At 37.0% G+C, this 14,697-nt stretch overlaps 1 protein-coding gene across 4 annotated transcripts in view; it reads left to right on the top strand.

Annotated features, from left to right (window-relative positions):
• INPP4B (inositol polyphosphate-4-phosphatase type II B) overlaps positions 1 to 14,697 on the top strand; it is a 328,856-nt gene that overhangs the window by 222,062 nt on the left and 92,097 nt on the right. For all 4 annotated transcript variants that reach the window (XM_076337143.1, XM_076337145.1, XM_076337141.1 and 1 more), the window contains exon 14: positions 7,724 to 7,854. In XM_076337143.1, coding sequence (XP_076193258.1) covers positions 7,724 to 7,854 — 131 coding nt within the window. The remainder of the gene's footprint in view (positions 1 to 7,723; positions 7,855 to 14,697) is intronic.

Raw genomic sequence — 14,697 nt, forward strand, 5'->3', positions numbered from 1 at the left:
ATTTAAATTCCCTTTTCTCATAGCTCTTAAGATTGTTTATCTCTTGATAAAACTACAGTTTTCATTGTTAACCAAACATTTCATTTACTGATGTGATATTCTGAAATATGTAACCTCTAAGGATGTTTAACTTTGTTTTTCAGCACGAAATAATGTTTTTAAAGGTATGCATGCATTAAAGATTTTATCCTTCAAAACTCCTTGGAAGAAGTTGTAGTAAGAGCTATGCAGTCATTTTTATTGTCCTAATAAGGGTCATACAGTCTGCTTTGCTGGTTTTTATTAAGAAATTATTTTTGTTTCCTCCTCGACGTTTTCCAATGAGTCCTTTCCCCTGTTTTTAATTTTTCTTTACACAAATCTTGTCCAGATATTTTGCATCTATCATGCAAGATTAGCCAAGTAGTTGCAAAACCTTTCTCTTCTTGTTTTCCATCAGTTACTGCATAGAGGAATACAAGTATATGAATGTAGGTGTAACTTGAATTTTTGTGAGTAGTGTTTAGACAATTGCCCCCCTCAAACATGATCAGTTTAAAAACCATTCGTTTATAATATAAAGTATATTGTAATGTATGAACACTAAATAATTCTGTACTCTTGATTTTGCTGTTCATAACTAATTTTGGAAAAGATGGCCTCTGTGAAAGTCTAAGGAGTTTTCATGTCAGACTTAATGAAGTAAAATTTGCTGGGCTTTACTTCGTTACTGGGTGTTTAAAGTTGTAGTGCATTGGAGTGGAGTAACGTTACCCAATTTGTTTTGTGGTAGTTACCTCTACATAACATTACCTATTATTCAGCAGTGCTGAAATCTGTAAAATGTTAACTTAAGTACTGACTGTCCTGTCAGAGAGGGGTTTTTGTTGTTGTTTTCTGCAAAATCTACCCAGGTATTAAGACTCCAGAAAATCATTCTGTACCAGTCAGCAATGCTTCGCAGAGACCGGCTGCTACAATTTCCAGGATGTTGTAGTTGTGCACAGCATGCCCCAGGCTCAAAGTCCACATTGATCAACTGATATAACCTGTAGGTCGTCTTAGAGCCTCCCACATTATAGTGAAGGACAATACAAAACCAAAGCCAAAAATAATCTTCTTCTCAAGATTATAATTATTTTAACACACTCAAATTCTGTCATCACAAAAAGCATTTTATTTTTTACATTGTTAACTAGAGATTTTGCACTTACTAGTACTTACCTGTGGTTCTAATAGCAGAGTTGAGTGTAATTTTGTCAGTTCATGTCAGTGGGGATACAGAGAATATAAATTAGAGGCATTAAGGTGATTAAAAGCTTTGTACAATTTTATTATGTTGCCCGTGTCATAAAGATCCTCACTGTTTATTTTGAATGAGGCACCCTGATTAATAAGTTGGGGAAAAAAGAAAACAGAAACCTACAAAACTCTTTAAATGCTTGAGTAATCATGCAGTTAATAATGTGATTAATCTTGCCATATATATGATTTAAAGCTGAAAGAAAAAAAAATGAAGTTACAAATAAAAACTGAGAGTAAAATGTTTTTGCTTATATCATAGAGCTGAAGCAACATTGTCTTAAGCCGATTCCAGTGTTTCCTGATGAAACAGTAAAATTTAAAAAACAACCAAACAAAAGACCACCAAAAACAATTCTATACACCATTGCTAGTTACTAAAATATAATTTAGGATTAAAATGTAAAGTCCACAGATGCCATTGTGAGTATTACTGAATTGGAGACTCTCTGCAATTGTCCGATGCAGGAGAATTATCCTCTGCTATTAAATGCGAATCATAGAATTAACCTCAAATGATCATGCCGTTTGAAGATCTTGAGTCTTTTTCGGAGATAAACCCAGGTAATAAAATATCCAAGGAAGGAAAAGAGTTTTAAGGCAGGAATGAAGAAATGGGTTTAATTTAGCTTATATATTGTCTACACTTTTGGGTAATAAAAAGGGGATAGTGGTGGATAGAAATGCAAAATGAACTTAAAAACTCCAGCTCTCAGGAACAGTATAAAATATTCTTAAGCCTTTGCAAATCCCAGACTATTTGCCCCATATACATAGAAGAAACAGGTTTTAAAATATTTTTAATGTGTTTGGTGGTTTGGTTTTTTGGGGTGGTTTGTTTGTTTTGTTTTGTTTTGTTTTAAACAAATGTTTAAGGAATGCAAAAGGTAGGCACAAACTACATTTTAGGTTTTAGTTACCTGTCAGGTCGGGCTTACCAGAACCTGAAATGGTTTTGGGAAATTCTGTAAGAAGAGAAAAACGGCAACTGTTTTCAAGAGATTCTAAATGAAAACTATTAGGAAAGAAAGAAAAATATCCTTTTATTCATTTTTGTGGTAGCTTCCCCAGAAGGGATTAAATCCTCCTTAGTAATTATTTGTCTGTTCTAGGAGCAATATAGTAAAAAGGCTACAATTCTTTTATTTCTGGAGAGAATGTTATTTTGTTTTGATGTGTTATTGCCTGTGTATTATAGGACCATTACTTGTGGTAAAGAAAAATGAGAGTAATTTTATCTGCTTCTATTCTACAAAAAAAGATGAAATGGTTATCCATAAACATGTACACTTTAAAGTAAAATTTGTTAGGAAAAATAATTCCTGTGCTCCTTTCCTTAGAAGGAAGCTTAGAAGCTTCCTTTACTTATGAGTGACTGAGTCATGCCCCAAAGCTTATGGTTTATATTTACTCCAAAGCTCTTGTTTGACAAACATTCAGAACTTTGTCGCTTTTATTATAATATAAAACTTTTGCAAATATAATCTGCAGAAGTGTCTCATCTTGTTTTGAATCCTGCTGAGCACTTTGCTTCTAATGTTTTGTGAAAGTGGATTTCAGAAGCTGATTTTGCTTGGTGGAGGCAATAAGCACTTCCTTTCTTTGGTTTTGAATTTGTCATGTTTGCTTCACTGGGAATTGCATCACTGGATTTTTGAAGCTGAATGAGTCAAAAGTTACTACTTTGTCTTCATACAGCATTTGTGGTTTATGTGCTTTTATCATATGTCCTCTTAATTTTCTCTTCTTTATATAAATAGCCTGATCTTTTCAACTTCATCTTTCAATTTGTGAAGATTTGTGCTGTGTCCTTAATGATGCAAATGGCTATTCCTGTTGTTCCCTTTTCTGAGACAGAATAATCAGATCAAAAAAGTTTTTTGAGGGAATTTCCCCTTCTGACTTATCTTGCTCATCTTAGTATCTTGCTGCTGGTTTTTGCTTTATTTTGAATTTGTTGTCACTGACCACAGGTTTTCACTGTGCTTTTCACAATGGTGTCTGGACTGTTGAAGCTAGTGGTAGTTTTGCAAAACCAAGTTCATTGGGAACATGATTTCAACTTTCTTCAAATAATTTTTGAATGTGGTGCATACCACTGGTTCAAAGTGCTCCTTACAGAATTCAGTATTTTGCATTTTCAGCATTGAATAGGTTTCCTTTAGACTTCTAAGCTGTTCCTATATCCTCATATCCAAAGCGATGAGAAAGAGATTTTTTCTGTTACTATGGTCATTAGAGTGCATGGCACAAAGCAGAGACTGTTTAAGTAGAAATTATCAACGTGTATAACACAGGAAATTCTTTGTGCCTCTTCCAGGTACTTTTATAGTTTACTAGAATCATGCACCTCAGGTGTTCTTAAAAATAAAAAAAAAATAAAAGCATGGGTTGATAAATCAAGAGGCAGAATATTAATCTGAACCTTGAGTGCTCAACCATCTTTTGATAATGGGCTTCACTGAACATTTTCTTGGAACAGAAAAAATTGCATGTAATTTTACTTCAAGTCTAATGGCAACAGTATTGAATTGTTAGTAGTCTCAGAAATGTACCCAGTCATGTAGTGTTTACGGATCTCTGGTCGTGCTGATGTAGGTGTTCATAAAGCACAGATATTTCGGTCCAGGCACAGATCCTCCCAAGCCATCCTGCATATCAGTGTAACAGCTTGCGCAGGGACTGTACTGCATCAGCAGGGGAAGGCTGGGTAAAGCTCAAGTCCCCTGAAGGGCGAAGTGCCCATGAATTGTAGCTATGTAAATCAGTAAGTCATTCTGAGTAAAAGTTGTTGGTTTTTAAGTAGGAGCCTGAAATGAAGGTTCATGGCATTTCTAATAGTGCTGTGGGATCCTGAGGAGTCTCATAAGTTATTCTTAGAATTTTCCATCTCTTTAAAATTGTGTTGTGTTAGCACCAACGATCATTAATCTTTATACTAACGCTCAGCGTGGTATATAGTGCTTTCAGCAGATCAGGATCCAATATTGAATTTTTCTGCTGTAATGGCAGAAAAGAGTTTTGAATAAAGGGTAACAGGTAGATTTTAGGTTTTTTTAATGGGGAACTGCTTCCAACCATAATGAGAAGAGCTTAGTGAAAGCTGGCATAATTAGTCTGCTAAAGGAAAGAATGGATCTGAAAAACAGAAAGTACCTGAGAAAGGCTTAAAAATAAGCTATTTAGCTAGTGTTTGAAGCGGAGGAGGAGGAATGGGACAGACCGTTTACATCCACATTCTGGTTAGATACAAATGGGGCAAGATTATGTCAAGGTCACCACGGAAGATATTGAAGTAATCGAGGCAGGAGACAATGGAAGTTGAGACACGCTCCTGGGTGGGAGGTTCCATTGTGCATTGAGAGAAAAGACTGTCCAGGAGACAGTTTGAGGAGCTGAACAGCAAGATGTAGCCAAAGCCTGGATTTCATTCTGTAAGAAGGGTTGAAGTTGGTGCTGAGCACAGGATCTGTCGTGGTGATGAATGCAGTTACCTGGAAAAGACGTTGAGAGGGGATTTGGAGTGGGGGAAGAAGATGGTAAATAGCTCTATTTTAACAATATTGAGTTTGCTCTGAGCTTACTGTTCTGTTGACAAGCTATTCAAAATTCCATTGGCTGCATTGAAAAGGTGAATCAGTAACTGATTTGCCCTCTGTAGAACCAATATATATTATAAATATTAATTTTCTTTTATAGCACAGTTTGACACGATTACTGGTTGAAGTTTGTATTTAAAGTTAGTCAATGAAATAAGTTCTAGTATAAGTATTATAGTATTATTAAAACAAATTAAAGATTTTTTTAAGATTGTTGTTGTGGGTATTAGTACAAACTATAAACTTCCAAATTTGAAAAATATTATGTTTCTTCAATCTGTTTGTTTACTTTCAGGAGGGGCCCTTCACTATAATGATAAAGCTTAGTACTATGGAATATTGTTGATGGAGCTTAGGAAATATAATTCTTTTTTCAGCCATAACTCAGAGCTGTACTGAGTCAAGAACAGCAGTGACAAATAGTAAGAAATCACAAGACACAAATAGTACCTAAATCCTATGTCTTACATGTTTACATTTGGAAAAAAAGATATAAACTGTGGAAGGAGGCTATTTTCGGAGGAATAGTGTCTATGCCGTATAATTCTGTTATCTCATTGTTTTGATTTTACTGTATTTTTCAATGAAAATAAATTTAGAAAAGGTAGTACTTAAAAGTTTCCATGCTATATATGCTCTAGATTATTATAAAACTGCACGCTTACTTTATTAAAACATTGCAGGTAAGATGTTGTCGACAACAATAAGAGCAGGATTTTGGCATTCCTTGAAAACATGTTAAAGTTAATATGGTGGGATTTGAACTTTCCTTTCCCATTGTTGTTGCTGTCAATGGAGTTAACTCATAGTCAGCCGGTTAAACCAGTTTTGGTTTTTGGTTGGATATTTTAGTCTGAGATAAGGGGTTTCTATTCCTTCTGTTGCTTGGCTTGAGCATGGGACCAACAGCTCCAGGAGCGGGCTTAGATAGAGGCGGGGGAGCAGAGCCCCAGCAGTGGGTTTCCCACGGGATAGAGGGCTCTGAATGTGGCGTATGGCTGTGCCCACCTCTCACTGTGTAGTATTTCTCCAGTCTCTGCAGGATACTATATTCCTGTATAGGAGAGGCAGTAAAGTTTTGGAGCTCAGCCAGGTCCAAACATTGTTCCTAAAACTGTTAAATAAGACAACAAATATTAAGGGCCAAAATATCTTCACTGCAAATAAATAAGATTTTATACCCTGCCAAATCTTATGAGCTTTTCTTAGGAGGAAGCCCTGAGATTTTCATTTCATGGGATGTCTCATTTTAAGCTGCTAAAAACTTTCAAGGACAATGGTGGTTGAAAATGAATCATCATACTGCTGATGATTCTTACGCTACAGCGTTGCCAGTGTGTATCGATGGAGGAAAGTTGAACTGTTTCATCTACTTCTGTTCTTCAGGTTGAATGAAATGGAAAAAAGTAATCATACATCATTAGTAAACTCCCAACAAGCTCATGTATTGTAATCTTTGTTTCCATTTTGATACTTTCAAGGACATGTATAAACAAAATGCCTTAATTCTGCTTCCAGTGCCATCTGTTTGATCTTGGTTGTCGTATTAACCAGGAGCAGAATTATGCCTATATAGCTTATTCTAATACTGTTCACTCTAATGCAAAGCTAATAATGATGGGGGAAAGATCAGTGTATCGGTGTGGGGCTGTTCTGTTAGAGAAATAATTTTAAGACTTTTTGGCTACTGGTCAGAACTGTTGCTGTAAGTGTAGCTCTATGTTCCTGTGCTGCAGTCTCATTGGTCTCTTTCTCCCCCTTTCTGCCCCCTCTCCCCCTGTTTTTCCTTTTTCTTCAGTAATTTTCCTATATGCAAGGGCTGTCCTCTGGAAGTCTTTTCTGAGACTTCCAAGAATTGCAGTGAAACAGTCTGCTTGATACTTTGAGGAAAATGAGGAAAACTAGTTGGTCGTGTTGCACAAGTTTTCTCCTGAACGATTCCAAGTATTTGAAGACTCGAGATCTTTCGTTTTCGGTTTCTTTAAAAGCAGGTCCCCCAAAGTGGCTCTGGAATAGATACAGGATGAATTTACTTTGCAACTGGGGAAAACAAACAGAAAGCCCAGTGTACTGTAACTACGCTTGTTTGTGTAGGAAATTAAAGTGATCTCCGTTTCGCTCAGGTCAGCTCTCAAGAGTGTACAGGAAAACTGATAATTTGCTAAAGGATTTCCTTTTGGATTTTCAGTGACATGTTTAGTTACCATGACACTGCTGTTTCGACCTGATGAACACAGCTGTAAGGCTGAAGATTAAGTTTTAGGGGGCTGGTGGGGTTTTTTTCTTTCGCTTATGTGTTTTGTTTTGTTTTTAATGCTAAAGAAATGTGGCGAGGGCTGGTGTGTTGGTTAAACTGACATTTGTACAAACGCTGCTAGAACTGTGTTTATGTTGTGTATGAAAGTATCCAAAGAGTAGAGTGTATCAAAACAGCTACGCTGCAAGTGTTGGAAAAGGAGCAAACTTAGTATTCTTTACAAGAGCGTTTAACATTTCTTCCAAAAAGTTACTTGCTGTTAACACAGCTCTCTGGAGCCTGGAAGCCGCCTTACCTCCAGGGAAGAAATAATATTTCAGTTTGCAGGCCATTGCATTTGTACCAGATGAGTTTTGAACACAAATTACTGTATTATTCACTGATTTGACATTCCTTATTGTGTGGCTGAATAACAGAGCTGAAATCAGCAGATTTTACAAGCATCATGAAAACAGATTGTATTTCAATTAGGAAGTCCTTTTGATGTTTTTTAACAAACTGTTTTTGGATTAATTGGATTAATTTGGGTGAATGTTAACGGATTAATGAGTTAATTAGTGCCTTCTCTTTTTGCCTTTTGATACAGGAATCAGGAACTTAAAGACTTGGGAGAACTTGCTCCTCACTGGGACAATATGCGCAAAAGTGTTATTGCTCACTGCGATCAGATGTTGAGCATGTACCAGGATACTCTTGCAGAGCTTGGGAAGCATGCAGGTATGAAAGTAGCCTCTCCTCTTCTGGAGCAGTTAAGAATTAACTAGATTGATTGTTTTTTAAATAGTGGCGTATTCAGCAGAAATAAAACACATAAAAATGAAATATTTATAATCATTGTATTTCTGAAATACTCACAGGTGCCCTATTTCCTCTACTAATTTTTTTCATGCATTCCATCAGTTTTTCACAGTTAACACGGTACATGGTTACACAGCAGCCAAAAAAAATTGGAAAAGTGGGTGGGGTGGGGTGGTGTTTTAATTGCGTGTTCCCTTGAATATACTGCTCTGCTAGTATTGAATATCATCTGCCAATTGAAACCGGCCTTAGAGGTAGTTCTGTCAGTTTTTCTTGAAACCTAACTTAAGTTGCATTGAACAGTCTACAGGGCAACAGTAACATCTAGCTATGCTTTGCATATCCTTAGTGTAGTAGTTGTCATTGCCCACGTTGTGCCGGAAAAGCACAGAGTTAATATGGGATGGGCAGTCTGTCCCCAGTCCAGAAATAGCAGTATGTACCGCCTTGCTTTTTTTCATGTGGAGACGGTGGTCTTATATTCTGTGTGCACTGGGTGCTTGTTCAGTTAATATCTGCCGGAGTCGTGTGGTCAGGGACTCCAACGTGTCGTAGTGTCTGCATGCCAGTGGAATAAGACAGCATCAGTGACAAATGTGCGGAAAAGGCAGCTGGTCTTTTCCTCCTGTAGTAATTCTTATGCATAAAATGAACGAGAAAAGACTGCAGAACAAATTCTTTCTTCTTTGGAATTCCTTTTCTTTTGATTGTTCACAAATCATTCAAGGAACTTACGATAATTCTTTTCTGTTTTGTGAGTCTAGTGGAATTATTTCCTGAATAACACTGTATTTTGAGCAAACAAAAATTTCTGTCTGTTTATAGCATGCCTTTCTGCCTCCTCCTGCTGGTGCACGCTCCCCTCCCCCCCCCCCCCCCCCGCCCCCCCCCAGTTTTTGAGATGTTCTGGAAGGAAATGGGCACATTTGTCCTGAATTACTACAAAGGCCTTGTTGCTGCTGCTTTCTTGCTGGTGTCAGGTTTCTAACGCCAGTCCTCACAATCATCATCTCAAGTACGTGTTTTCGATGACCGTGCTGCCATCATTGCCCGCATATGCTGTTTTGCTCTACATTCTCACCATTAGATGTTCCCACTGTGGCCTTACTCCCACAATCGTGTGTGCGTAGGCATAGCAGTGCCGGTCAGAGGTAAACGCTCTGCACTGTGTTACGTATACATAAGTTTGCAACCTAGAATATTTCTGAAAAAGGGATACATTAGGGTTATGAATATTTGTGAAAAATAGAGGTGTAAATGATGATAACATCTTTTGAAACATCTGATACATATTTAGGGAGAATTTGCAGTATTTTCTTAATTATTTCTAGCTTTCTACATAGACGAAACAAAATTTTTTGTGTAATGAGTAATGGAGCAATCAGGTTTTAGTTCAATATACAACTAAAATGCATAGGAGAATAATTTCTTCTTATAGAGAATTGGGCACATTTACTTTTATTATAATCAGTCTGCTGCATTTCGTAGGTAAGGCACAAATCCTTCCCTTCCTAAATAGCCGTTAAAACTGTATTTGTATTGTTTATCCATCATCTTTTAATACAGGACTGAGCATGGTATTTCTCATTCCAGATTGCTCTGGGATAGCTTTCTTGGTCAGAGGAAAAGAGAAATCCCATTTTTAGTGTATGAACAAAAAACAGTCTCTAACTGAAACTAAGCATTATGGGAGCAGTTGATCACCTGCTTAAATCGGGGGGGGGGAGCTCATCTGTTACACTAGATCTTGTATCAAAATTTGCATTTTGGTTACAAAAGTGTAATTTCTTGTATTTATGATTGCTTACCATCAACAGAATATTCCAGTTCTGATTTTGGCAGACTTCCTCCTGATCCAGTATGACACTTCCTATGTTTCTGTGTTTTAACTAATACATATATATATATATTTTTAATGCTTTGCTAATTACATTTTGAAAGCAGTCCATAAAGTATCATATGCAAGGCAATAAATACGGATTATGAAAGAATCAAAGTAATAATTATCACTTGCAGGAAAATATTGAAATGACTTTTGAGATGAAAAAAAATCAATAGACAATGTGATCTATTAAGCATAAATCCTGCAAGGCCTGTATTGTGCCAAGTGAATTTGAAAAGGGGTGGTGATGTTAAATGACCTGTCTTAACTGTGGTTTGAGAGAACTGCAGTGGACCAGGGAACCTGAGATTATTCAGGAGAACAGAACCAGCACACATAAAAAAGAGTAGGAACATTTCTCGGGGTGGGGAGGGGGAAGGGGAGGGGAGCCAAAAAAACAAAGCAGAAAACCAAAGCAACCTAATAATTGTAGTGAAAATGAGAAATAACAAGGAGGTGTTAATATGGAGGGCAACACTCTGGTATATACCTAAATCTCATTTCTTCAACAATCCTTTTTCCCCCCTTGCTAATATCGTGCCGGTAAGATACTTACTTATACTTGGAAACCCCCTGATTTTACATCTTGTGTGAAAACTTACTTTAACATTCAAAAACTTGTTTTATTGTGATCAGTGGGATATGTGCACATTCTAAAGCCAAATAATAGCACAGTCCTTCTAATGAAGACAATATTTACTTTTAACCCTGCACTATAGTATTTTTATTCTTATTAAATCACAAATTAACTTAGATGATAAATCCTCTGAGCAGTGAGTGTCCCTTTAAAGTTGTTCCATAGAGGTCTAACATTTTTAAATTATAAATATAAAGGGGGGGGGGAGGAATGTATTGTATATATATATATGTAGAGCTAGGCTAAAACCTCAAATCTGCATTTTGATCCTGTAGGCAATGTAGGATTTGGCTGCCCAAAAGTAAAATAAAATCTAGAACAGATTTTTATATTCTTCTGCTGTCCATTACTTGACTTTAACCAAATTTTTTTCTTCCTAGATCATTTGCAAAAAGTAATTGCAATTCTCTGTGAAACAGAGATTAATCTCCCTGCATACAGTTTTCAGAAGTTTGTGCCTACTGCTTTTTTTTTTTTTTCCAGAGGAATAGGATGGATGTGGATAAAATTCATTGCATGTTTTAAGATGTCCTGGTTCCTCTTCCACTCCCATTTGGGATGGTTCTTCTCTATAAACAGTACACATTATAACTTTAAAAAACAATATTATAGTGTTTGATAAGAAAGCAAGACAGACATAGATTTGACTTCATACTGTAGTTGCACAAAAAATGATGTTGAGAGAACATGGTAGAGACTGGAAATTTAAGTATTCACAAGGTAGAAAATGCTAAGATTAGAGATGTGAGTACAACTTTAATTCACACTTTTCAGTCAACATATTTCAGTCTTTACTTTCCCATTGTCAGAGATTCATGCCAAAAAAGATTTTGCTTTACAGTTTGGCCTGTGTAGGCTTTGTACTTTATCTTAGTCAGCACATTGCCCGATTTTGGGTTGAGGCAGTTCTCTGCGTTCTGAAACGGCTTGAAAATTGCGGTGCTCTGGAGTACCTGTGCACCTGCGCTGGAGATCCGGATCTGCTCGGAAATAGGCACCCATCCTAGTTGAGGGGTAGTCTGCGATCAGCAGTACTTCTGTTTAAGAACTCGACAAGGTTGGTTTTCTAAACTAGATCAGGCTTCTGTTATCTGGCCTCAGATGCAAAATTCCTGAGTCCGCTTGTTATTTTGGGAAGCTTTATTTTAAGACAAGGCCAACTGGCTGCGTTCCTCTAGGAAAGCCATGGAGTGCTTTTGCCTCTGCCTTTGCTTCACTGCCATGTTGGCAGCCAGAGATATGTGGAAGCACTAACTCATTGACATTCTTCTCCCTCCTTGATAAATCAAAAGCAGGGTTAATGTTAACGTGTTTAGCATTTTTGCTTTGTTACTCACTTGAACAATTGCTTTCCTTTAACAAGGGGCTTTTTACATGTATCTTGTCACAAATAATTCTGAAGGACCAACTCCATGTAAGTCATCTAGGTGCAAATATCTCCAATCTCCTTTTGTATCAGCGCTAGGGAAGACTGTTCACTCGTAAGCAGTGTGCAGAAGGGGAGATAGCATCTGTAAATAAATTTTTTCCAAAATATTGCCACATTCCTCCTATACAGTCACATGGTGGGTTTTCTGAGAGATACCTATTTCACGCTCAACTGGGCTATTTGTGGAATTTAATGGAGAAGACTGTTGTTAGTAGACCACTTAATTTGTTTTTAAAATTGAGAGATTGCAGTGAAAGTGTCAGGAGACTGCATTAGTGTTAGACAGCAATTTTGGTTTAGCGGCATATTTACTGAAAATGGAGGTTTAAGGAAATTAAGACTGTTTCAAATTTGAGTTGTTTTGGCAAACACTTTTATCCTCAAAAATGGGGAGAATTTTAGAGAATGCCAAGTATTTTTGTTTCAAGGAAACATAATAACAGGAATCGAAAAGGGTTAGGTAACATCAAAACAAATAATTTCAGGTGAATCTAAACCACAGATTTGGTGATTTTGGGAGGGAGTAGAACTTCGAAACTTTTTTTCCTTGTTTTAGCTTGACCTGAAATGATTTATTCCCCCACACCCCCGATTCTTTTTTTTTTTTTTTCCATTTCAGTCATCAAACTGAAAATTCTATTATTCATCTAGCCCTAGAAAGAGAAGAAAAGACAATCGAGGTTAAGGCAATTGAATATTGCTCTGGAGAATTGGACACTATCCCTGCCTCTGTCACAAAGTTCCTGTGTGACGCTAGGCAAGTCAGACTTCAGAAGCGGTTAGTGTGTGGTGTTCTTTTTTGGAAGCCTGGCAATAGACGCAAGCTGTTTTGCAGAAGTACTCAGTACTTACGGATGTAATTCAGCTCAGTGGGAGCTGTGCTTCCAAAATGGAATGTGATGTTGCATTATAATGTGTACTCTGCAGAATGAGATTCTCCGTATCTCATATTGATGCATTGTTTCTTAAATGCTTCGACCTTAAGTTATTCTCTGACATTAGATTGGATAAAATTATAACCCTTGTACTTAGCCAGTTAAAATTATTCTATAAATATTTGTAAAACCCTTAGAAACTGTAGTGATGCATGCAGTAGACAGATTTGAGGAAATTAATAATCCTGTCTTTGTGGGAGGCTTGAACAATATATTTGAATCCAGATACCGAAGTAAAAGTTGGAAACAAAACATTGAATCACTGCTTCTAAAGTGAGCAGCGAAGACCCTAAACACTCAATGAGCTGGAAAAAGCTACTATGTAACACGTCGTTGAAGTCTACTTCACAGTTCCTCTTCAGGTGGATGTCAGATGAAGGTTGCATCTATATTCTGGTATTTCCTACCTTTGAAGAGTTTTATCTTGCAACAATAACAGCAACAACTATTTTAATAGAGGGAATGTAGTTTTCTTGGTCCTTAAATACAACTTACCAAGCTATTTAAAAACAAACAAACGAACTATACTGAAAATTAGTTTTATCATGTGGATGATACTAGCAAACGCAGATTGAGGTATTAGTTCCACTGCATGGATCTCTCTCGTACCTGAGTAAACAGAATATCTGATAAGAGCGGGTGGTTGATAAGAGTGGGTGGTTGTATCCCATATGTTTCTGGCACTGGATGGGAAGAGATTCTTGCTTCGCAGGTCTTCCCTGAAGAAAGGAATAACAAGACTCGGCAATGCTGCATGTGTTCTACTGCAGCTCAGGATAGAAATGTACTCTAGGGAGAGCAGGCTCTTCTCCTTTTCTCCCTCCTACTTTTCTTTTGCTGGTCTCTTTTAATCTGCTGTCATCTTATTCTCCTCTTAGTCTGCCAGTGTTTCCTTGTCTCAGATCCAGTTAGCATTCCTTAAGCCTTGATCTTGGTCTCGGCTGAATTCTCATAAATAATCTGCCCCCTTTTTGTTTTCCTTCCTAATGATTTACAATCTCCTCACCCGTACTATTCCCATTTCTTTTCTGACACAGTTCGAGTTCCCTTCACTGCTCCCATAATTTTGTCTTTCTGCGCTTTCCAGATGCAGGTTTCCCACTGCTATTCCTCATCGTCAATGGCTCCTGGTTTCAGCCTGCATCCCCAGGTTTCCTATCAAATCTGAATCTTTCACTCCTGTCAATTTCTTTTCTTGCTACCTTTGCTTTTAATCTTTGTTAAATTATTATTTTAAGTTACTAGGTTTAGGTAGCAGCCTAAGCCGGTCTGGAGCATCATTGGCGCCCTCTGGCAACGTGATTTGCGTTGGGACGCTCTTGTTGGACTCTATGGTAGTTTCAACAGATAACCTCTAGCAAATCTTGATTGAGCAAGTCAAAAAGAAGAATTTCAAATATTTCCTTTATCTTTTTTTTTTGCAAGAAAAGGTTGAAACTTTCCGAAGATATATATTTTTTTAAAATCCTATCTGAATCAGAGGAATTTTAGTCCAAATGATTATTAGTTGGCAAAATGATAGGGTGCTGAAAAAATGGTCTAAGTAAATGTTGGGCTGCCTGAGTGAGAAGATAGGACCACCTCTCTTTCCTAATCTACACCCTTTTATTTTATATATATGCTCTATCAAATATCTCCAGGTAAATTACATTTTCATGCTGTCAGGCTTTAATTGTATTACTTTATACCACCATAGAGTTACTCATAATCTCATACTTTTGAAGTATGCAACCAGATTTTTTTTTTTCTAGAGCATTGTGCTGCTTGTGCTTCTGGCTTTTTAGAAAGAAAACTAATTTATAGCTTTTCTTAAGCTAGTTTATGTTTCTTTATTTGAATTTTCTAGGAAGAATGCATAGCGTAGTCAATGTAATACTTT

The sequence above is a fragment of the Aptenodytes patagonicus genome, chromosome 4, assembly GCF_965638725.1.
Source record: "Aptenodytes patagonicus chromosome 4, bAptPat1.pri.cur, whole genome shotgun sequence".
NCBI classification, from domain to species: domain Eukaryota; kingdom Metazoa; phylum Chordata; class Aves; order Sphenisciformes; family Spheniscidae; genus Aptenodytes; species Aptenodytes patagonicus.